Below are 24,935 nucleotides of genomic sequence, written 5' to 3' on the forward strand. Positions count from 1 at the left end.
AACAAGCCTTACCTTGAGGTCTGACACATCCTTGTAGCACTGTTCGGAGCGTGTGTGATCAGACAGCTGAACATTCCAGAAACACGGAAGTTGGTACACGAGGAAAGGATTCTGCTTAATGACGGCATTAAAAATGTCCTGCACAGGGTTGAGGGAAAGATAAAGGAAGAAGCCGGAATTAGTAAGAGAAGATGATGGTAGCCCTGCCGCACCCCGCCATTTTTTAAAAATACACCTATGATTTATTTTTCCTTGGAGACTAATTGCCAGAGACCCCAGGCCAATCCCAATGGGTTGGTGACCCCAGATGACCTACCTAACGAGCACAGGCTTACTGGTCAAAACAAGTTAATCGGAGAGGTCATTATTCCACAATAACATTGTCAACAACATCAAACTGCAAACTGTGACAGCAAGAAATGGGCCAATATTTAATAAACAAATATTAACTGATCCACTGTGCCGTATTCCGATTAGTCAGCAGGTTAGGAATATGAAAAGGACGTTACGCACAAGTGCTTGCCCCAGCCTCCCCTACATCTCCTTGCTGCAAGTAAGTAGTGATTGTGTGCTCCTAAAGTGGGCTGTAGAATTACCTAGGGGATCTACTTATGATACCTGTTCCTGATGAGCATGGCTCCACACCAAGAAGGCTGCACCCCTTTCATCACTTAATCTCTCCACTCTGCAGAACATCTTCCAATTTCTTCCCTAAGAACTACTTCTATACGAGAAGAGCTCCATCTGACTTGCTTTCTTATCCCTAACTTCCTAATCTGTACACAAGGAATTTTATGCCCCCCAGGGATGGGGATGGGGGCGGGCGGGGTGTAAAATGAAGTGGGAGGCGGGAGATGCCATTCCCATTGCATACATACTCCCGCTGCAATTTTACCAGTGGCGGGGGAAGTGGCCCACCCACCCCAGGCCAATTAAGGCCCTTAAATGGCCAATTAATTGCCACTTAAGGGCCTCCTCCTGTCACTGCTATTGCCACCTGGAGAGGCCACCCAGTTAAACATGGCAGCCTCCTTGCAGGCAGGGATGGCCCTCCTGATCGGGCACCCTGTGCGCCATGGAGGGGCCCCCCCGCAACACAAGGCGCCCCCACTGCAATACTTGCCACCGCCCTCTTGCCGGGGCTCAGCTGATTTTCCCCGGCAAGGCCCCACACACTTACCTCTATTCTGGGGCCTCTTCCTTTCTTGCTGGTCCAGGCTGGCTGCAGTCCCAGCAGTGGCCACCGCTCCCAGTGGAGCTGCTGGGACTGAGGAACTACCAGCCCGATGATTGGCCAGCAGCTCTTGGATTCGGGACTTCCTGCCTCATAGGGGTGCAAAGCCTGACCGCTTCCAATTAAAAGACTGGGCCTTGCAAAATTGCAGCATGGCTTTCAGGACCGGCAGAGGCGGGCTTGTCCCTGACTTTTTTGCCGGTGGGCAGGTTCTCCACCACGAGGTAAAATTCTGGCCGTAGCCTGTGTCCCCTGGTATTGAACCATTCACCATTTTTGCATTGTCGTTCCCAATCTGCTTCATTAACTTGAAAACTTAAACTTGCATCACCTCAAAATTTCCTCTTTTGAGTGAGGGACAAAGAGGAAGAGAGAGAGAGATAAAGTGATAGACAGAGAAATAGAGAGAAAGAATAAACATTTCTTTAATGCCTCATCATCTTTTTAGAATGAGCATTACAACCAATAAATTACTTTTTAAATTTACTCTTGTGATATAGGTAAAAAAAAAAGACAAGCCCAATTTCCTAACCCATTCCTTATAAGTGAAATTGCTGACAAGATTTTTGCTTCAAGTTCAATGATAACTTTCCTGTGATTAGTCAAGCAGAACTGTACAGAGCATTCCAGAGGAGCTGTGACCCCTGTCCTACAGCATAAGCTCTTGTGATATGTACTCAGTTCCACTGGTGGCATAACTTACTTCTCTTTTTCAATGCAACCAAGATGAGGGTGGTTCAGATTTGACTGGTAGTTCACCAAACCCCTAGTTATTAAACTCCCCTTCACGCTTTTTGTTCCGTACTCCTCTGCTCATTATTTGAACTGCATCTCCCACCCTCCCAGGTGCCTGAACATTTGAGTTCACCGGCACCTGGCTGCATTGTTCCTTCTGTGATTTCTGTCTTCTATTTGGCTTTAAAAGGAAAACATATTTGACTGGACCTTGTCTCAGCTCATCCTTATAACTCTATACTGACTGGTGACTCTCAGATATTCTCTCATAAAGTAAACTAAACACTGGCTGGTGTATCAGTTCTTCATCTGTAGGGTGGTATAATATACTCACTGGTATCAAATTGTCCCCCTCTCTCGGGGAGATATCTGTACACTGACTGGTGACTATCACTCTCTCAGTAAGGGAGATATCTATACACCGGCTGGTGTCTTTCACTCTCTCAATCAGGGAGATCTCTATACATTGACTGGTATCTATCACTCTCTCAGTCAGGAAGATATCTGTACACTGACTGGTGACTATCACTCTCAGTCAGGGAGATATCTGTACACTGACTGGTGACTATCACTCTCTCAGTCAGGGAGATATCTGTACACTGACTGGTGACTATCACTCTCTCAGTCAGGGAGATATCTGTACACTGACTGGTGACTACCACTCTCAGTCAGGGAGATATCTGTACACTGACTGGTGACTATCACTCTCTCAGTCAGGGAGATATCTGTACACTGACTGGTGACTATCACTCTCTCAGTCAGGGAGATATCTGTACACTGACTGGTGACTATCACTCTCAGTCAGGGAGATATCTGTACACTGACTGGTGACTATCACTCTCAGTCAGGGAGATATCTGTACACTGACTGGTGACTATCACTCTCTCAGTCAGGGAGATATCTGTACACTGACTGGTGACTATCACTCTCTCAGTCAGGGAGATATCTGTACACTGACTGGTGACTATCACTCTCTCAGTCAGGAAGATATCTGTACACTGACTGGTGACTATCACTCTCTCAGTCAGGGAGATATCTGTACACTGACTGGTGACTATCACTCTCAGTCAGGGAGATATCTGTACACTGACTGGTGACTATCACTCTCTCAGTCAGGGAGATATCTGTACACTGACTGGTGACTATCACTCTCTCAGTCAGGGAGATATCTGTACACTGACTGGTGACTATCACTCTCTCAGTCAGGGAGATATCTGTACACTGACTGGTGACTATCACTCTCTCAGTCAGGGAGATATCTGTACACTGACTGGTGACTATCACTCTCTCAGTCAGGGAGATATCTGTACACTGACTGGTGACTATCACTCTCTCAGTCAGGGAGATATCTGTAGACTGGTTGGTGTCTAACACTCTCTCAGTCAGGGAGATATCTGTACACTGACTGGTGACTATCACTCTCTCAGTCAGGGAGATATCTGTACACTGACTGGTGACTATCACTCTCTCAGTCAGGGAGATATCTGTACACTGACTGGTGACTATCACTCTCAGTCAGGGAGATATCTGTACACTGACTGGTGACTATCACTCTCTCAGTCAGGGAGATATCTGTACACTGACTGGTGACTATCACTCTCTCAGTCAGGGAGATATCTGTACACTGACTGGTGACTATCACTCTCTCAGTCAGGGAGATATCTGTAGACTGGTTGGTGTCTGACACTCTCTCAGTCAGGGAGATATCTGTACACTGACTGGTGTCTATCACTCTCTCACTCTGGGTGATATCTGTAGTCTGACTGGTGTCTATCAGTCTCTCTTGCTCAGGAAAATAACTGTACACTAACTGGTGCCATAAAGATGAAACATTCTTGTTGCATCTTTGCTTAACAATCACAAGATGTAAGGCACTGATTTTCCTCCTCATTCCCAGGAGATTGCCCATTGAGGGGAGCAAGCTTCACACCTCGTCAGGAGTGCCTGAATCCCTCTGTGTTGCCCGGTTCAGAACATTTAGATAGCACATATGCTTCTGGGTGGGAAAAGGCCTCACTTCTTCTCCCTTGTGACAGCATAACATGTGTATTCGGGGTAGGAGATAGCTGGTGACAGCAAGTAGGCCTCATAGTGTTCATTGAATAGTGCAGCACTTGGCAGAGGAGTGAGATTATTCAGTGATTTTGGTTTCCTTGCATTATATTTTTTAAAGTACAGCATTGGCTGTGAAGCACTTTGAAATGTCCTGAGGTCATGAAAAGCACTATATAAATGCAAGTTCTCTCTCTTCCATCCAGACTAGAAAAGGGCAGGGGGAAGGGGTCAGGAAGTTAGAAGGTCAGTGTGCTTGTTAGAATGTGGCACATGAAATCAGCATCATGGCATTTGTTGTTAATCTTGGTTAAATGATAGTATTCTCCCTTCTGAGTCAAAAGTTTATGGGTTCAAGTCCCATCCAGGACTTAAGCAGCTAATCTAGCCTGACAGTCCAGTGCAGTATTGAGGGAGTGCTGCACTGTTGAATGTGCTGTCTTTCAGATGAGATGCTAAAACAAGGCTCCATCTGCCTTCTGAGTGAGCAAGATCCCATGGCAATAGTCAAAGAGCAGAGGATGCTCTCCCGGTGTCTTGGCCAATATTTATCCCTCAACCAAGGGCAGTTTAATTGGTCATTTATTTCTTTGCTGTTTGTGGGCTTTGCTGGCTGAAAATTGGCAAAGAGAGATTACCAAGAAGCAAAGCACCTTGGGCAAACCTTACTGCTGAATCACTGCCTCTAAATCTCTCACTTGTTGCCTCAGTACTGCTGACCCATAGCAAGACTGCTCCCAAGTGCAGTAAGAGGGAGTGTTGAAAAGGGAAAATCCATGATTTAGCGGAGTCTTTTCTATCCCTTACACCTGCTGCTTTGGTCTCCAGTGAGCACATTCTGAGCCATCTGCCAGTAATCTTAAGAGACACTTTTAGCGGGGTTTCTGGTTGCTTTAGCAGAAGACCTGTCATTTTCAGCACTGCAGCAAGTCTTCCATTGCATCCCTGTGATACCGCAGTGCTGGACAGTGAAAATACCACTGGGAGCCAAGTCTGCATATTGCATTAATCTTGATCCAGGGAGATGACGTGGGTCATGCCAGCAGGAAGTACCCTCGCCTTGAGCCGCTGCCAACAGGAGGATAAAATTTCATGTCAATAGCTAGTCGTTTACAGAATACATAACAAGGCCTGCTATACTCCAATTTCTGTCCTCCGGGTTTCTGGTGCATGGCTCTTGGCTCCATGAAATATCTTTGAGCTGGAAAGGCTGAAGCTGCTTGGAGGCTGTCTTTTGGTTATTGGGAGTCAAAGGTGCTTTGTTTTTCTGGGAGATAAGTAACTTGATATTCCATACTCATATTCATAAATTACTGTTACTTTGGGTGTGTGTAATAATTCATGCATTTGAAACATTTCATTATGCTGTTCGTTTGCACTGTCAAGACCATGAAAGCCTGTATTTCCCTAAATGTTAACATGACTGAAAGTATCTGTACAACTATAAAATGTGAGCGCCTCTTTTATTTTTTCCATGCACATTAGCCACCAGAAGCAAACATACCTGTGCATTCTAAATAACCTGAACACTGAAACTAACAAGGTGGTACCACATATTATTCAAGTATTATTTAGATGAGCACTTGAAATGCCATAGCATACAAGGCTACGGGCCAAGTGCTGGAAAATGGGATTAGAATAGTTAGGTGCTTGATGGCCGGCATGGACACGATGGGCCGAAGGGCCTGTTTCTGTGCTGTATAACTCTATGACATATTAAACTACAGTGAGAGAAGCTATAACCAGGTGCATTACGTTCCAAGTGACTATAACCCTACAAACTTGGCAGATGTGCAGTACTACAAACTGATTGGGTGTGCCACATTATTAATGATCACAATGGCTTTCAACAACCTTGGGACCAGTTTATGCTTCAAACTCACACGTATTTCAAAATGTGGATAAGCCCCTTATTTCAAGAGTTGCCCAGCCAAAAAGGGCAATGAAAGTACCCAGGTTTGATGCCCACCAATAGTCCTCATAATTCAGCCTCACACATTATAAGAAGGAGAGAAAGGGATGACCAGGGCTGTAGAAAGGGGAGAAAGAATAAAATATACAGCAAACGTTGAAAATTTAGGATATTTGAAATCCGTACAGATGTTGACTGCATCTTTGATCAACAAAGTGCCTTTGGTTCTCATCACTTGATTTAGGGCATTTTGTTAGATGAGGGATATACTGCAATTTTTAATTCCCCATTTTGTGAGTTCAGTGGTTCTTAATAATGGGTATGAAGCAGCGTTTAATAGTACAGAAGAATGGGTATTATTTGGAACCATGGCATATGCCCCATGAGCTGTAGTTTGGGCATCTTGTCTGGGCAATTTTACTTGACAGTGTGTTGTGGAAAGAAGGTAGCACCAAAAGGAGAGCAAAAAATGCCGCAATCATTAAAAAAGGATGTTCTGTACCAATGGCAGTAACATTTGGTAAACATGGTCCTTCAAAAAATAAACTAACGGAAAGTTTATTATTTCCTAATAGGAACAGGAACTGACCATTCAGTCCTTTGAGCCTGTTCTGTCATCCAATTAAATAATGGCTGATCCATCCCTCAACCCCATGTACCCACCTTTGTCCCATATTCCTTGGTAATGTAATAAAAATCTGTCGACCTCAATTGAACTGCAGCATCTACTGCCTTTTGGGGGAAGAGAGTTTCAGATTTCCACTACGCTTTGTGTGAAAATGTGCTTCTTAATTTCACTCCTGCAAGGTTTAGCTCGAATGTTAAAATGATTCTGAATCTTGTTCTGAATTCCCCCATGAGAATAGCTTTTCTGTATTGACTCTACTGAATATAGCCTGAAGAGATGATAGAGGCAGGAAACTTCACAACATTTAAGAAGTATTTAGATGAGCACTTGAAACGCCATAGCAAACAAGGCTACGGGACATGTGCTGGAAAATGGGATTAAAATAGATAGGTGCTTGAAGGTTGGTACAGACATGATGGGCCAAAGGGCCTGTTTCTGTGCTGTATAACTCTATGACTCCATGAATCCCTTCATCATATGAAACACCTCCATTAGATCGCTCCCCCCAAACCTTCTGAATTCAAGGAATACCATTCAAGTTTATGCAACCCGTTTTTATAATTTAACCTTTTAATCCCTGCTATCCTAATGGTGAAACAGCAATGTAGCCCTTCCAAGGCTAATACATCCTTCATGGGGTGGAGTGTCCAGAACTGAACACAGTGCTCCAGATGCTCTCTGACCAAGACTCTACAACTGAAGCATAAATTCCTTCACTTTGTATTCCAGCCCCCTTGAGATAAAGGCTTATATTCCATTAGCCTTTTTGATTGCTTTTTATACCTGTGCACTAGCTTTTAGTGATTTGTATACCTGGACACAGTGCTTATTTTCAGGACGAATGAACAGCCTCTCAATAAAGCAACCACAAAAAATTGCCATTCCCTCCTCCAGTTCTGCACAGCCAAACACTGCTTGCTGCACACTCCTTGCTTAACCGCTGTAATAAATCTGAGCCTCCGTATAGTCAAGCTTGGCTTTGGCTTCTTCTTGTCAAACTGTCCAAGTGTGAATAAGCTATGATTTCTCGTCAGTCTTCTACACTTCCACTCTGGAATAGCTCAATTCAGTGTAGCGTCTGTGATTTCTCTCCAAGCCTCGGTAAGTTACCTCATTGTGATGCATGCCAAGCACACTTCTACCATGGTTGGGGAAGGACTCCACTCTGCACTTCAGCTTCACACTAAGCTGCATTTAGTTTTTCGGACAGAATAAATGACTATACATATCTCAGCTAAGCCATTCTTTTTATAAAGTTATAGAGGGAGACTATTTGGCCCAGCATGTCTGTGTTAATGCTCACTCATCAACTGGAGCTGCCTCTTATAATCCATTTCCATACCCATTCCCTTACCTTTCCTATTATTCTTCTTTTCCAAGTATTTTATCCAATCTACTTTTAATGATGTTAGAATCTAAAGGGGTGCAACTTTTGCCTACCTTGCCTGGCAGGAAACTGATGGGATTGGGTCCGATGCTAAATTTATACCCTGCCAGATTTTGCTCTTTATTGTAGACAGTGGAGAATAATACTGGGCAGAGTGTAAATCCAGCATTTCACCCGATCCTGTGAGTTAAGTATAAATGCCTTCCTATTTCTCAATTGTGAGGGAGCATTCCATGTTATAATAACCCTCTAAAGAGCTTTTTCAAACTTTACCCTTTATTTTTCTAGTGATAATCCTGAACCCGAGGGACCTTCTGCATATTGGTTGCAAGTGAGGCCAAGTATTGAAACAGCGAGTTGAAAAATGTGTCACATCTATAATACTATAAGAGAATTCAAAAAAGTGCCTTTTCTTTAATTAAATTTGTTTATCTCCCAACAAAAGGAGGGCAGAAAACTTGCCTGCTGATATCTTTTTTCACAATTCACTGTCACATATTGCCTGACAAAAGCTGTTCCTGCACTGGAATGAGCTGTTGATGCTTCCTTTTATTCCTCTGTGGATGTCCGCAATAGTGTATTACTTGATCCTGCGGCAGACTGCAGAACTGACCTTATTTACGATACATGTGACCGATGGACAGCGCTGGGGCTTTGAGCAAAGAGATAAAAGGAAAAAAACAGATAAAGAATTGGGTGGGGGAGAGAGAATTCACCAGAAAAGGATAATTGAGGTGGGGGAATAGGAGGATGCAAGGTGGTCAAATTTTAAGCATGTTCTTTCCCTAATTGTTCCTATGGGCAAATTTTGACATAGTCCAGTCTCTGTAATTATGTTAAAGAGCTTCACCATAATGGATGGAGCTAATATCAGAGGAACAAGTATGTGTACCTGATCAGCCAGTGAAGTGGACAACATGTTCATCAGCTCTCGTTCTGCAGTCAAGCGCCACATCTGCTCCCATTTCATTTTCTGCAGCTTGTCCAACAGCAGCAGGATAACACCTGAGAAAGACAAAAGCATTATTTGAAGCAAACTCATGAAAAGTCTGGGTGTAACAAAACTGAGTTACTGTTAATTGCACACGCAAAAAAAAATCCTGAATCTGGGAAACGAATTCACAGGATAGGGTCCAATGAAGAAGCTCCCTCCACTCCAAAACACCAACTCAACTGCCTCCTCAGCAACTTATCAAACTGTTTCTTAAAGGAGTCCAGTGTCCTGGATTCATCAACCCTTCCTGGCCCCTGTTCCAGCTGTTAAGCGCCCTTTGTGTAAAAAAAAAAGTTCTTGGTGTTGCTCCCAGATGTGACCTGTTGAATTGACAAGCCACAAGTAAGTTGTCCGGAAAGACAACTGTAATTTCTTATTGATCCTTGAAAATCAAATGAAAACGCACCAATTAATCTTGACGTCAATTCTAAATTTGTCCTCCCTATTTGAAAGAACCAAATCATGTTCTATTATATTGAATTTCAGTACAGCGAGTCAGTTCCTATTAGCTGCCATTTGATAGAATTCCTTGAGATTAAATTAGTTCCCATTGTGTGGTACAGATTTCCATTGCACCAAACCAATTTCTACCAGTCCCACTGTACATATTGCAATACATCAAATCATATTCAATCCCATTACACAATCGGGTAGATTTTCAGAGTCCTCACTTGGAAAATTTCAAGAGAAGGGAAACTGCTTATGTTTTTTCAATGCATGCTTGTCCCTGAGCTGAGATAAGAATTCAGAATGTCTATCCTACTATTTCAATTTACAGCTGTAGAATGGTTACAGCGCAGAAAGAGGCCATTTGACCCATCGTGTCCGTGCCGGCTCTTTGCAAGAGCTACTCCGCTAGTCCCAGTCCCCTGCCTTTTCCCTGTAGTCCTGCAAATGTTTTCTCTTCCGTTGCTTATCCAATTTCCTTTCAAAAGCCATGATTGAATCTGCCTCTACTACACTCTCAGGCAGTGCATTCCGGATCCTAACCACACCCTGTATAAAAAAGATCTCTCCTCATGTCACCGTTGGTTTTTTTGTCATTCACCCATTTGTTCCCCTTTGGTTCTCGACCCTTCTGCCAATGGGAATAGTTTCTCCCTATAGATTTTGGCCAGGTCCCTCGATTTTGAACGCTGCTACCAAATCCCCTCTCAATATATGTGTAATATATACACATAAATATACTAAAGCATCTCCTGGTCACACCAAATAGAATTCCATTGAAAATTAAAGAAAGAAAGGAAGACTTGCATTTATGTAGTGTCTTTCACAACCCCAGGGAATCCCAAAGCGCTTTCCCTCATCTCACAGCCAATGAGGTACTTTTTGAAATGCAGTTATTTTTCAAATGTAGGAAACGCAACAGCAATATGCACGCTGCAAGTTCCCACAAAGAACAATGTTATAATGACCTGATAGTCTGTTTTAGTGATGTTAATTGAGAGATAAGTGCTCGCCAGGACACTGGGGATAACTCCCCTGCTCTCCTTCGAAATACTGCAAAGGGATCTTTTATTTGAGAGGGCAGATGGGTCTCAGTTTAAAGTTACATCTGATGGACGGCACCTCCAACAGTGCAGCGCTTCCTCGGTACTGCATATGCTGTGCAGAAATTGGCTGCTGTGTTTCCTTGCATTACAACAGTGACTATGTTTCAAAAGCACTTCATTGACTGAATTGCACTGGGATGTAATACACAATATCCCACTGTTTCACCATTGTAGGCAAGAAATTTTGGGAATTACCTTGTGCAAATATATAAACACACATAGACACAGAGGTGCACTGCATTGTCTAATCAGGACAAGTCTTCACTACAGTGAAATGAGATTGCTACTGAAAGGTGGGGCAATTAATAGCTATATGTTGGATGGAATATAGAATATTAGAAAAAGAAAGGATAGGGAGCACAAAAATTACAGCATTGAGGAAGGAATATTGGAAAGAAAAGGATTTGCATTTCTATAGCACCTTTCATGACTGTAAAATGTCCCAAAGCGCTTTATAGCCAATAAAATACAAGTTGAAATAATCACTGTTGTAATAGAGGGAAAGCAAAAACAATTGTAGGAAATAGTGGCAACTAACAAGGGCATTCAGTGTAAAGAGAGGTGACAGTAATAATGGACACATCAGGCTGAAGCACAGCGGTAATGAAGCCGCAAAATTCTATCCACAAATGACGGGAGTCTTAGCAACAAAATTGAGATCTTGAAGCCTGCACTAACTGAGTGGACATGTGGACAATGTGGACATGACAGATATTTGGCTGATTTATAGGGAAATAGATTTTTTCACAGAGATTAGTAATGTCATAATAAAAGATCCAATGGAAAATAGTGATAAGACAATTGAATTCCACATTACTTTGAAAATGACATACTCCAATCACAAACAAGAATCTTAAATTTAAACAAAGCCAATTGCGTTGATTGGGTAAATAGACTAAAAGGTATGGTGCTAAATAAACAGCGGAAATCATTTAAAGAAACAATTCGAAATGTTCAACAAAAATACATTCCATTGGAAAACAAAAACTCAGCGAGAAAGATCCATCCGTGGCTTACTATGGAGGTTAAGGATAGTATTAGATTCAAAGAAAAGGCTTATAATGTTGCAAAGAATAGTAATAAGTCTGAGGATTGGGAGTGTTTTAGAAACCAGCAAAGGGCCACCAAAACTTGATAAGAAGGGAAAAAATATAACATGAGAGCAAACTAACCTGGAATATAAAAAACAGATTGTAATACCTTTTATGAGTACATAAAAAGGAAGAGAGTAGCCAAAATAAACGCTGGCCCCTTAGAAGCACAGACAAGAAAATGGTCATGGGGAATGAGGAAATAGCAGACATTGAACAAATATTTTGTGTGTCTTCACAGTAGAAGACACAAATTACATATCAGAAATAATTTAGGGGCTAATAGCAGTGAGGAAATTAAGATACTTTTTAACGTCAGCATAGAAAAAGTACTCGAGAAACTCAATGGACTAAAATCCAACAAATCTCCAGGACCTGGTGGCTTATATCCTAGGGTTCTAAAATAGATAGTCGCAGAGATAGTGGATGCGCGAGCTATAATTTTCCAAAATTCCCTAGAATCTGGAATGATCTCAGAAGATTGGAAGTTAGTAAATGAAACAGCGCTATTCAAGAAAGGAGAGAGAGAGAAAACAGGTAACTACAGGCCAGTTAGACTGACATCAGTCATCGGGAAAGTGCTGGAATCTATTATTGAGGATGTATTAACAAAATACTTAGAAAAGCATAGTATGATTAGAAGAAGTCAACACAGTTTTAAGAAAGGAAAATCCTATTTGATAAATGTATTAGTGTTTTTTGCGGAAGTAACTAGTAGGGTAGATAAAGGAGAACCAGTAGATGTAGTATATTTGGATTTCAAAAAAAGCATTCGAGAAGGTGCCACACAAAAGGTTAATACACAAGATAAGAACTCATGGAATTGGGGGTGATAATTAGCATGGATGTTGGTTAATGGACAGGAAGCAGAGATTAGGGAAAAATGGGGCATTTTCAAGTTGGCCAGCTGTGATTAGTGGAGTGCCGCATGGATCAGTGTTGGGTCCTCAGCTATTTACAATCTATATTAACAACAATGTACATTAATGGCATAGAAGAGACAGAGGACTATAATTTATATTTCCGTCGCCGAAAACGGCAGCAGACGATAACATCGCGGAGCCACCGTGATATTAAACACAGCAGCTCATTTAAATAGCCGGGTGGACCGCCCATCCTGATGACATGGAGGAGTCGTGCAGACCGTCCCCGGCAATGGCGTCAGCTGTCTTTGTGCAGGCGCTGATGTCATTTTTAAAGGGCTTCGAGCCATACATTTCAATTTAAATATTTAAAGAGAGACTGAAACATGGGCAAGGAAACCTCCTGCTGATTACCACCTACCGCCCTCCCTCAGCTGATGAGTTAGTACTCTGCCATGTTGAACACCACTTGGAGGAAGCACTGAGGGTGGCAAGGGCGCAAAATGTACTCTGGGTGGGGGACTTCAATGTCCATCAGCAAGTGTGGCTTGGTCGCACCACTTATGTTTTTATCATTAGAAAGAATGAAGCAGGAGAACAAAAGGTTCTTTTTGTTCTGGAGAACATGGAGGAAAGGGTTAGCCAAATCAGAACCAGTGTAATTGAGGGGAACATTTTATGGATTGAGTGATAAAGAAAAAGAAAGTAAAGATGGGAATTGGTTATACTTCAAGAAGAAACAACAGACCCGAAATGTTACACTCAAATAGGGGAAAGCTGTGGGAGATAGTTGTGATTCTCTGGCCCTACCCCTGCCACCATTCCCAACCTCAACAGCCACACAAAATCCAATTCTGGCTCCTATATTATGGAAAGACAGGGAGAGCGGCAAAGGGGCAGTAAAATTAAGAGCTGGGAAGAGTCACCTGTCAGAAAGGAGAGGCTGCAAAAGATCACAATAGTCTTCTCTAGTCTCGGTAATTCCTACTTTGTTATTGTATCACAGCACGGGAGGACAATTAATCAAAACTAATGCAAACATTTCAATGGACCTGCGTCGATCAGTGAATGAACAGAAGGGGAAGGAAGTTGTTCTGTGAACAGAAGATAAAAGCTAGCAATTTGATTAACATCAAGAGACATGAGTTGTATATTCAAAAATCGGATTGGTTTTAATGTACTATTTATTCCTCCCAAAATCTCTTCAGCTGTAATCCTGTTTACAATCTTCATGGGTAGAGCTCCCTCGATTCTTGCAACACAATTTATGCATTATGTTTGGGATAGAAATGCAACACTGCACTACTGTGCCTCCTGGCTTTCTGTAGTCATGTGACCTCCACCGAGGCACTCACTGCAGGCATCCATCAGCAGGCAGTTCAAAAAAGACACAGTACAAGCAAGACTGTTGTCCTGTGAGCTTGTAACACATTACATCAAGCAACTGGAAGAAATTCCCAGCTGCAGTAAATCCTGTACGGCCTTAAGTATCAGGCCAGTGTCATTTACAATCAAATCTTTTGCCTCTCACTTTCTGCTGTGGTTTTACTAATGTCTGTGCAACTCCTGTTAATAAACAAGGAGCGACACAGCACAAGACAAAAGCCTATTTGATGCATTAATGTGTAGGTGAGCAGAGGTGGTTACTTAGAAGAAAGAAAATAATTCGGAATTGTTTTGTGTTTCTTTGACCATCATAAATCTCACATATGCCTTCTGATATTGTCAAAGGTGAAGGAGACAGGGTACATGGGACATTTACAGACAATGTCTCAGACACTGCCGTCACCATCCCCGGGTATGTCCTGTCCCACCGGCAGAACAGACCCAGCAGAGGTGGCGGCACAGTGGTATACAGTCAGGAGGGAGTTGCCCTGGGAGTCCGCAACATCAGTTCCAGACCCCATGAAGTCTCATGGCATCAGGTCAAACATGGGAAAGGTAACCTCCTACTGATTACCACCTACCACCTTCCCTCAGCTGATGAGTTAGTACTCCTCCATGTTGAACACCACTTGGAGGACTACTGAGGGTGCCAAGGGCGCAGAATGTACTCTGGGTGGAGGACTTCAATGTCCATCAGCAAGTGTGGCTCGGTAGCACCACTACTGACCGAGCTGGCCGAGTCCTAAAGGACATAGCTGCTAGACTGGGTATGCGGCAGGTGGTGAGGAAACCAACATGAAGGGAAAAACATACTTGACCTCGTCCATACCAATCTGCCTGCTGCAGATGCATCTGTCCATGACAGTATTGGTAGGAGTGACCACCGCACAGTCCTTGTGGAGACAACGTCCGGCCTTCACATTGAGGATACTGTCCATTGTGTTGTGTGGCACTATCACCGTGCTAATTGGGATAGATTTCAAACAGATCTAGCAATGCAAAACTGGGCATCTATGAGGCGCTGTGGACCATCAGCAGCAGCAGAATTGTACTCAATCACAATCTGTAATCTCATGGCCCGGCATATCCCCCACTCTACCATTACCATCAAGCCAGGAGACCAACCCTGGTTCAATGAAGAGTGCAGGAGGGCATGCCAGAAGCAGCACCAGGCATACCTCAAAATGAGGTATCAACCTGGTGAAGCTACAACACAGGACTATCTGCATGCCAAACTGCGTAAGCAGCATGCGATAGACAGAGCTAAGCGATCCCATAACCAATGGATCAGATCTAAGCTCTGCAGTCCTGCCACATCCAGCTGTGAATGTTGGTGGACAATTAAACAACTAACTGGAGAAAGTGACTCCACAAATATCCCCATCCTCAAAGATGAAGGAGCCCAGCATATCAGTGCGAAAGATAAGGCTGAAGTATTTGCAAAAATCTTCAATCGCCAGAAGTGCTGAGTTGATGATCAATCTCAGCCTCCTCCTGAAGTCCCTAGCATCACAGATGCCAGACTTCAGCCAATTCAATTCACTCCACATGATATCAAGAAACAACTGAAGGCACTGGATACTACAAAGGCTATGGGCCCTGACAATATTCCGGCAATTGTATTGAAGACCTGTGCTCCAGAACTTGCCACGCCCCAAGCCAAGCTGTTCCAGTCAATGGGAATCGGGGAAAACTCTCTGCTGGTTGGAGTCATACCTAGCGCAAAGGAAGATGGCTGTGCTTGTTGGAGCTCCAGGACATCACAGCAGGAGTTCCTCAGGGTAGTGTCCTGGGCCCAACCCACCTCCTTATTCCCCAAAACTTGTCCACCATCTGCAAGGCACAAATCAGGAGTGTGATGGAATACTCTCCACCTGGCTGGATGGGTGCAGCTCCAACAACACTCAAGAAGCTCGACACCATCCAGGACAAAGCAGCCTGCTTGATTGGCACCCCATCTACAAATATTCACTCCCTCCAAAACCGACGCACAGTGGCAGCAGTGTGTACCATCTACAAGATGCACTGCAGCAACGCACCAAGGCTCCTTAGACAGCACCTTCCAAACCCGCGACCTCTACTAACTAGAAGGACAAGGGCAACAAATGCATGGGAACACCACCACCTGCAAGTTCCCCTCCAAGTCACACACCATCCTGACTTGGAACTATATTGCCGTTCCTTCACTGTCGCTGGGTCAAAACCCTGGAACTCCATTCCTAACAGCACTGTGGGTGTACCTACCCCACAGAGACTGCAGTGATTCAAGAAGGCAGCTCACCACCACCTTCTCAAGGACAATTAGGAATGGGCAATAAATGCTGGCCTAGCCAGCGATGCCCACATCCCATGAATGAATTAAACAAAACAAAATATTAAATTGGCTCCCCCAATGTTCAGCAAGTTCATCCACTGAATAATGGAACTACATGGTCCAGGTTTGATTTCTGTTCTGTTATCAGACCAAGATGGGATGCTAAAATGGGCCTCAGTGCCTCTAGGTTAGAGACAGGAAGATCGACCAGATTCCTGTTCCTGATTGCTGTCCAGCAACTCCCCAGCAGAAAACGCTTCTGTATGTGGGTTCTGGTTGAGAACAGGGTTAAGCTGAGCTATGGTGCCTTCCAACATATAGATTTGGATAAGGTACTGGAACAATGCCCAGAGTCAACAGATGCAGGAGAGGAGGGAAGGGGAACAGGCTTAATTGAGTTTGACAAAGTTTAGCATGTGATAGCTGACACATAGATTCATTGAGGGTCTTACCGAGATGAGTGCATTTCACTAGATGTCAGGGTCTTTCAGTGATATAGGCTGGAATTTTATGGCCCCCTGCAGGAGCCGGCTGGTGGTAGTGTCCGTAAAATTGTGAGAGAGGCGGGGGTGCCGTTCCTGACCCAGGTCAATCAAGGCCCTTAATTGACCAATTAACTGGCATTTAAGGACCTCCTCCCACTGCCGCTGGTATTTTACCAGCAGTGGCCGGGCAGCAAAGACCCCCAGAATGCTGCAATGGAAAACCTGGCCCTCCTGATCGGACCCCTGTGCCCCATGGAGGGCACTCCCAACGGCCCAACCACCCCCACTACACAACACTCCCGCGCCCACCCCCCTCACCGCAACCGACCCCCCCTTGCCTCTCCAGATTCCGGCCGAATGTCCCTGGTGACGCCCCAAAACTTATGTTCTTTCTGGGGCTGTCATCCCTCTTGCTGCTATTGGCTGGGTGCAGTTTGAGCAGTGGCCACTGCTCCAGATGGCGCTGCTGGGACTAAGAGCTGGCGGTCTGCTGTTTGGCTGGCAGTTCCATTAGGCGGGACTTCCTGCCTCAGTGAGGTGTAAGTCCCACCCAAGGCCAATTAAGGGCCTGGGGAGTGAAAAATCCTAGCGTGGCTCTCCATGACTAGCGGAGGTGGGCTCGCCCTTGACATTTTAGCTGGTGGCGGGGCCTCCTGCCCAACGTAAAATTCCGGCCATAGTGGGGATGGGTTAGGGAGTTTACAGAGCCCTGTGTGAAAACTGGTTTTAGACAGTGTGTAAGTCATTGAGGGTGCTGCTTCCAGCACTGTGTGAGGTAGTGGCACAACGACAGAATGGGGCAACACTTTGAGGTGTGGGGTCCCATTTCTGCAACATTCCCTACAAGGCTCTCCTAAAATTCATCCCTTCCAAAGCCACAAAGTGGAGAATCATTCTTTCTTTGTTTTAGTTCTGTGTTAAATAGAGGCCGTGGTGCAAACTAGATTATTTGCTGATGTAGCTTGTTTAAAGGGCAGTATCTTTACAAAAGATTACCTGGCAGACTTTTTAACAAATATATAAATAAAGGCACATGCTGTAATTTCACTTAAACAAGAAACTGCTATACAAACACTCTCTGGATTTTCTCTGACACCTGATATTAAAGGGGAAACTACCTGTTCCTGTGATTGACAACAAACCTCTTAGCACACTTGAGAAATCCGGCATTTGCTTGAAACAGAAACTACTTCTAAATGTAAACATTCTCTGTGTGTTTGAGATGATATTTTCGTTAAGTAAGCAGGATGGGTGCGGAGCTTTCTGATAAAAGGAGCAAGTCGTTTCTCGGAAGAGATGGGTGAAATTTTAATCTGAGGGATGTTGTGGGAGAGGTGGTCTACTTTTGCTCATGAGCTGCTTTGAATCAAGACACGGCAAAGGCTGAAGACTACCCCTTCTCATAGCTCAAAGGGAGAGAATCTTGCTCCCAGCATTGAGAGGAAGGATACCATATGCCTGCTGATAATAACACTCCTTCAGTGTGAAAAGGCCTTGTTTAAGCCTGTTATGGTTTTATTATCACCCTTCCAACCTCCCCAAATGAAAAAGAACAGCAATGTAAGAGCCTGATTGGTTAATACTGCCTTCGATGCTCTTGCCAAACGAAAGTAAGAGGAGCCAAGTAACGATGCCAGTTAACAAGGCCATACAAATGACAAACCAAGTATGGGGCTCCATTTCTAGAGGAATAGAACTGAAAAGTAGAGAAGTTATGCTAAATGTGTATCAAACTTTATTTAGTCCATACTTGTAGAATACTGCGTACTGTTCTGGTCTCCATAATATAAAAGGGACATAGAGGCACTGGTGAAGGTGGAAAAAGGATTCACAAGGATCATACCAGAACGGAGAGGATATACTTCACAGAATCACAGAATGGTTACAGTGCAGAAGGAGGCCATTCGGCCCATTGTGTCCACACTGGCTCTCTGAAAGAGCAATTCCCTCAGTTCCATTCCCCTGCCTTCTCCCCATAATCCTGCACATTCTTCCTTTTCATATAAAAGTTTAAATTCCCTTCTGAATGCTTCAATTGAACCTGCCTCCACCACGTTCTCAGGCAGCGCATAGCAGACCTTAACCACTCGCTGCGTGAAAAAGTTTTTCCTCATGTCCCACTTTTGCTTCTCTTACCAAATACTTTAAACCTGTGCCCTCTCGTTCTCGATCCTTTCACGAGTGTGAACAGCTTCTCTCTATCTACTCTATCCAGACTCCTCATGATTTTGAATACCTCTATCAAATCACCTCTCAGCTTTCTCTTCACCAAGGAAAACAGTCCTAACTTCTCCAATCTATCTTCATAACTGAAGTTCCTCACACCTGGAACTATTTTCGTGAATCTTTTCTGTACTCTCTCCAATGCCCTCAAGTCTCTCCTAAAGTGCGGTGCCCAGAACTGGATGCAGTACACCAGTTGAGGCCGAACTAGTGTCTTATACAATAATTATTGGGGAAGGCTGAACAGGCTCTTTAGAAAAGGGTGGGGGTGGGGGCGGGGGGAGGTGACCTAATAGAAGTCTTTAAGATTATGAAAGGATTTGATAGGGTAGATGTAGAGAAGATGTTTCCACTTGTGGGGAAATCAAGACTAGAGACCATAAATACAAGATAGTTACTAATAAATCCAATAGTCAATTCAGGAGAAACTTCTTTACCCACAGGGTGATTAAAATGTGGAATTTACTACCACAGAAAGTAGTTTAGGCAAATCGCATAGATGCATTTGAGGGAAAGTTAGATAAGTAAATGAGGACGAAACCAGTGGCAGGATAGGTTGATAAGGTGAGATGAAGTCGGGTGGGAGGAGGCTGAAGTGCAGCATAAATACTGACATAGAGCAGCTGGGCTGAATGGCCTGTTTCTGTGTTGTACATTCCAAGTAATACTGCCATAAAGTGCTCTTGCCAATCTAAGACAGACTAAATTAATCAACTGAAAGCTGCTTTTCCCAGAAGACACTGCAGCTGATTTTTCATGGCAAAGGGCGAGCTGCAGCACCCTGGGTGCCAGAGAGGAGCTCTGAACGTCACCTTGACAATGCACGTCTTGTACATCCAGTCTATTCAAACTGACAATCAACAGAAACCAGGAGAAACAGGGATGTTAACCTTTATATCCCCTGGGCGAAGCAGAAAGGAAACATGAAAGCAACGTTTTGAACACATCTGCCTTCTGTCTCTGTTGACAGCAGATTAAAGAAGAATTCCCTCACGTCTCCACAGTATGCCAGCAGTGAAAAGCCCAAGTCTCTCCCTCTCTCTCCAAATCACGCTCTTGTAAAATCAAAGAGCCCTGGCCAGTTTCCAGTCTCGAGTGAGGCACACATGGTCCCTTAAAGCAAGAGTGGCCCAACAGCTCATCCAGTTTGTTGCTAAACTTTAATAGTTAATTCCTCACTGAAAAACTCCTTGAATGTTAATGGGCCTTTTTGTTGCAAACTGGACAAACTATGCAGGTACTGTGTGCAATCATATAAACTCCTGTACCTGTTTGTCAATCTGCAGCTCATCCGGATTCAAATATCTTATTTAACATCCTGCTGAGAGGTTAGACTGGATTGATTGTGCTCTTGTTTAACATTTTACAGCTTCTGCAAATGTCTCTCTGCGGACTGACCCAGAGTCAAATGTCGTTTGATCTATGACTCAATTTCAACTGATTAAACTCTGAGGTAGACTCATGGTTGCAGGTATCTGGGAGGAGCAGCTTGCGATTCTTCCTCAAATGCAACCAACAGTGTTTCGCGATGCTTGTTGAAAATAGCACTAGGTGATCCTGTATCCAATAAGCCAAGAGGGCTGGAAATCGTTAACTGGGAATGCATGCAAGAAGGATGGATGTGAGTTGATGGCAATGAAGTTTGGATTTAGAGTGGAGGGAGAGAAAAACACTACATTTTCCTCATAATGTAGAAATGAATCCCAAAATGGGATTATTGGCATGAGAGAAATGGACATTGAGACAAAGGAGAGGATGAGAAAGGTGACCAAAGGCTGGGTTAAAGATATGGGTATTAAGGATGGCTTTAAACGAAGGGAAGGTGCTTGAGGGATGGAGAGGTTTGGAGAATGGGTTCCAGAGAGGATCCAAGGAGACTGAAGGGATGGCTAACAATGGTGGGGCAAAGGAGATGAGGGGTGAGCTGTAGGAGGGCACAAACTGGCTTTCAGGAAATCAAGCAAAGTGAGAGGATAAAATAATCAGTAGAACCTATTGACAAATTTTCTGCAGAAAGGATTTGGAAAGAGTTACACTTAACATTGGATTTTTAAAAGCATAGCATATTCATAGTCACAGAAGTTTAGAAAAGGGAATAATTAAGATGTTAATGAACTAGCTTTGATGTTGTTTCTCCTTTGCTTGGTCCACCTTTGGAGGGATGTGTGAAAGACAAGAATATCAGTTTGAGAGCATAAGGGAGTACTATGTTAATTGTATAATAATTGTGTGCAGCTGGAGGGGATTAATTGGGGTTTCACTGAGCACACATAAAGAGACATTGATTGAAACTGTGGCGTGGTTGAGTTAGGAGGTCTATGCTTGCAGTGTTTCACTTTGTAAATAAATACAAGACTGAGTAAAAATTGGCTCCATTCTACCCTTCACCAACTGGCTTTGTGGATTAAAACACCCCAGGGCCAACTATTGGACAAGTAGGACAATGTGAACTGTACCCCAGTGATGAGCCAGCACCTTGGTGGAGGAAGGAGTAGCTTGTCCAGATACAACTGCAAGTCTAGTCCACATGTTGCTCAATAGAACTTATGCAATGGGCATTTTAGCTTTACAAGCAGTTTAAAGAGGATGAGTTGGATTATAGTTTCATCTTGAAAGGTGAATCTGCAGCCCAAGCACAAGAAAACATTATTGACATTCCTCTCTTGTGCTAGGTGGGGCTGATGTGTCAGAGTAGTTGCATCAATTAGCTTTTCAGGGACAAACTGAAGAACTTATTTTATCCACCTTTATTTCATATTTCTTGACACCTTTACTCAACAAAAACACAGCGAGAAGATCCACAGACCATCAAGTTGCCCACCTAATTATCATCATCTCCCTCCACCCACCACCCCCAGTTAACTGGTCTATTTTCATTTTGAAACATTTGAAGTTTCCCTGATTCACCTGCTTTGTTCCTCTTATTGATCCTTCCCTTGCTCAAGAAATTCTATCTGATCTAAACATCTATTTTAGTTCTCCTACTTTGAATCTACGACCCATATCACCAGCCCACTTTTGGAATTCAATACACAACGGAACAACTTGCATCTTTCCAATTGATCAAATATCTTCTCATCTCAAAAACTCCCACCAACCCTCTCCATGATCTTCTCGTTACAAAGACTGAAACAAAACATTTCCAGCTCCATCTCCTTTCATCTCTTCAATTTAGACTCTTATGACATTCTCAGTTTATAACCATCCATTAAGAAATTACTTATTGGCTCAATGCTTGAAATGCATCTCATTGCTTACTGCCTGCTGTTAAATCTGGTGACGATATATTGGAGTTATTTTCTTTTGTCTTTCCCCTTCTGTGTGCTAAAAGAAGCAACTTCATGACAATATACAAATGCTACATCCTCTGTAATTCGAGCTGATCTTAATACAAGTTAATGTCTTGTTTTGCATCTCTCTATCCTGGTATTTCTTTCATAATAAAATCAATTAAAGTATCTTGAAAACAATGGAAACTGAGTGGTGCAGTTGAGTAGACATTGTGCTTTCACCCGAGACTTGGGTTCCAATCTGACCCAGCATCATTAGATGAAAATCTCCTCTGTCTCCTACCTGTAAGAGTCTGACATTAAATGATTTGGGCAGTCTCCATCCAGCTCCTAGTGCGGGGGTGGGGGAGGGGGGTGTTTAATAGAAAATGACCCATTGCTGTTCTCCTGAGCTTGGGTTCGAGACGTAATGCTAGAGCAGAATAGTTTTACTCAAGTATCTAAACATGCTCTCATTGACCTCCATGCTGTTCCATTCCACAGCATTAATACCCTCCCCCCCGCTCAATTTGTTGAGCATTTGACTATTACTGGCTCTGCTGGGTGCCAATTTAGGGAAAAACCTACCAACAATCATCAAACTGGCCCGGTGTCACTCGGGTTTTGTGACTGAAAGATAGGGCCCGGATTTTCCACTTCCGTGCCCTTGGCAACACCAGGAATACAGATTGGAAAATTCCAAACTCTCAGCTGTGATTTTCCAACTATTCAAATTAATGGCTAAATAAAAAAATCACAACTTGGGAATACAGAATTTACCAATATTCACTCCTGGTGTTTGCAGGGAGCCCCGAAGCAGAAACTTTGGGGCAAAACATTTTGGTTCACTATCAATTTTGAGTGATGGCTATTACGCAGTAAAGTTGGAGTTATATTATAGTGAGGCCAGTCAGTTTGCACAACCAGACAGATCCTGTAGATGAAACAGACCAGTTCACACTGAGTTTAACATTAAACAGAAAAATCCCCAAAAGCAGCAACACAAAAGATTTCACTGGACACAAGACTTGAATAGAGCTCAGTGTGGTTTGGTGTGGTTGAGTGTGGTTTGGAGGGTGTGTGAGAGTTGGTGTGAGTGGGTATGATTTGGTGTGGGTGGGTGGCTATGGTTTGATGAGCGTGTGTGTGGTTTGGTGTTGTCTGATGTGGGTGGCTATGATTTGGTTTGGGTGTGCGGGTAAGGTTTGGCGTGATTGTGGTTTGGTGAGGGTACGTGTGTTTTGGTATAGGTGTGTGTGGGATATGGTGATTTGATGTTGGGGAGCCAGTGTTCCAGGCAGGCCTACAGACCCTCTCTGTCTGCCTGGTTGCATTGTAGAGGGAATCCCCTCCTCAAACTGTGACGGCCTGTCTTCATTTTTTAATTAAAGTTTTAAAAAGGTTGGTGAGAGGGCACCTCCATATTGAATCAACCACTCTGTTACTTACCAGCCATCACAGCCTGTTGCTCCTCTCAAGCTGGAAGGCCTCTGATTGGCCCTCCAGCTCTGAGAGCCTGCCCATCGCCCATAATTGGACAGGGCACTGGCCTCCATGCCAATTAAGGGGGTGTTTCCGGAAAAATCCTGAAGATTGACTTTTCCCTCCAGGGACGGGTTCGGGACCTAGAAACAGTCCCGACTTCTGTTTCCTGGGCCTGGAGGGAAAATTCAGCTCAATATTAATCCTTCAAGCAACAACACTAAAACTGATGATTTAGTCATTTGTCACATTGCTGTTTGTGGGAGCTTCCTGTTTACAAATTGGATGCTGTGCTTCCAACATTACCATGGCAACTACATTTTTAAAAGTACTTCATTGACTGTAAAGTGCTTTGGGAGAGACATGGTGTAGTGGTAATGCCACTGGACTAGTAATCTGGAGGCTCAGGCTAATGATCTGGGGGCACTGGTTAGAATCATAGAAAAATTACAGCACAGAAGGAGGCCATTCAATCCAATCCCACTTACCAGCACCTGGTCCGTAGCCTTGCAGGTTGCAGCACTTCAGGTGCATGTTTTAAAAGAATTGAGGGTTTCTGTCTCCAACACTGATCTGGGCAGTGAATTCCAGACACCCACCACCCCCTGGGTGAAAAACTTTTTCCTCATGTCCCCTCTAATCCTTCCACCTATCACCTTAAATTTGTTCCCCCTTGTAATTGACCTCTCTGCTAGGGAAACCAGGTCATTCCTATCCACTTGTCTAGGTCCCTCATAATTTTGTACACCTCAATTAAGTCACCCCTCAGCCTCCTCATTCTAAGGAAAATAACCCTAGCTGATCCAATCTTTCCCCATAGCTGCAACTTTCAAGCCCTTGCAATATTCTTGTAAATCTCCTCTGTACTCTCTCCAGAGCAATTATGTCCTTCCTGTAATGTGGTGACCAGAACTGTACGCAATACTCCAGCTGTGGCCTAACCAGCATTTTATACAGTTCCAGCATTACACCCTTGCTTTTGTATTCTATACCTCAGCCAATAAAGGAAAACATTCCATATGCCTTCTTCACCACTCTATCTACCTGTCCTGCCACCTTCAGGGACCTGTGGACATGCACTCCAAGGTCTCTCACTTTTTATACCCCTCTCAATATCCTCCCATTTATTGTGTATTCTCTTGCTTTGTTTGCCTTCCCCACAAGCATTAGCTGACACTTTTCTGGATTGAATTCCATTTTTCTGCCCACTCAACCAAACCATTAATATCATTCTGGAGTCTACGGCTATTCTCTTCACTAAAACTACATGGCCAATTCTTGTCATCTGCAAATTTTCCAATCATGTCTCCTAACTTTAAGTCCAAAT

The 24,935-nt window shown here is 43.6% G+C and overlaps 1 protein-coding gene across 2 annotated transcripts in view; it reads right to left on the reverse strand.

Annotated features, from left to right (window-relative positions):
• large1 (LARGE xylosyl- and glucuronyltransferase 1) overlaps nucleotides 1-24,935 on the reverse strand; it is a 488,923-nt gene that overhangs the window by 105,770 nt on the left and 358,218 nt on the right. For both annotated transcript variants that reach the window (XM_068051293.1, XM_068051292.1), the window contains 2 exons: nucleotides 8,841-8,953; nucleotides 13-138 (listed from right to left, as the gene is read on the reverse strand). In XM_068051293.1, coding sequence (XP_067907394.1) covers nucleotides 13-138; nucleotides 8,841-8,953 — 239 coding nt within the window. The remainder of the gene's footprint in view (nucleotides 1-12; nucleotides 139-8,840; nucleotides 8,954-24,935) is intronic.

Source organism: Heterodontus francisci, chromosome 18 (genome assembly GCF_036365525.1).
Source record: "Heterodontus francisci isolate sHetFra1 chromosome 18, sHetFra1.hap1, whole genome shotgun sequence".
Lineage (NCBI taxonomy): Eukaryota > Metazoa > Chordata > Chondrichthyes > Heterodontiformes > Heterodontidae > Heterodontus > Heterodontus francisci.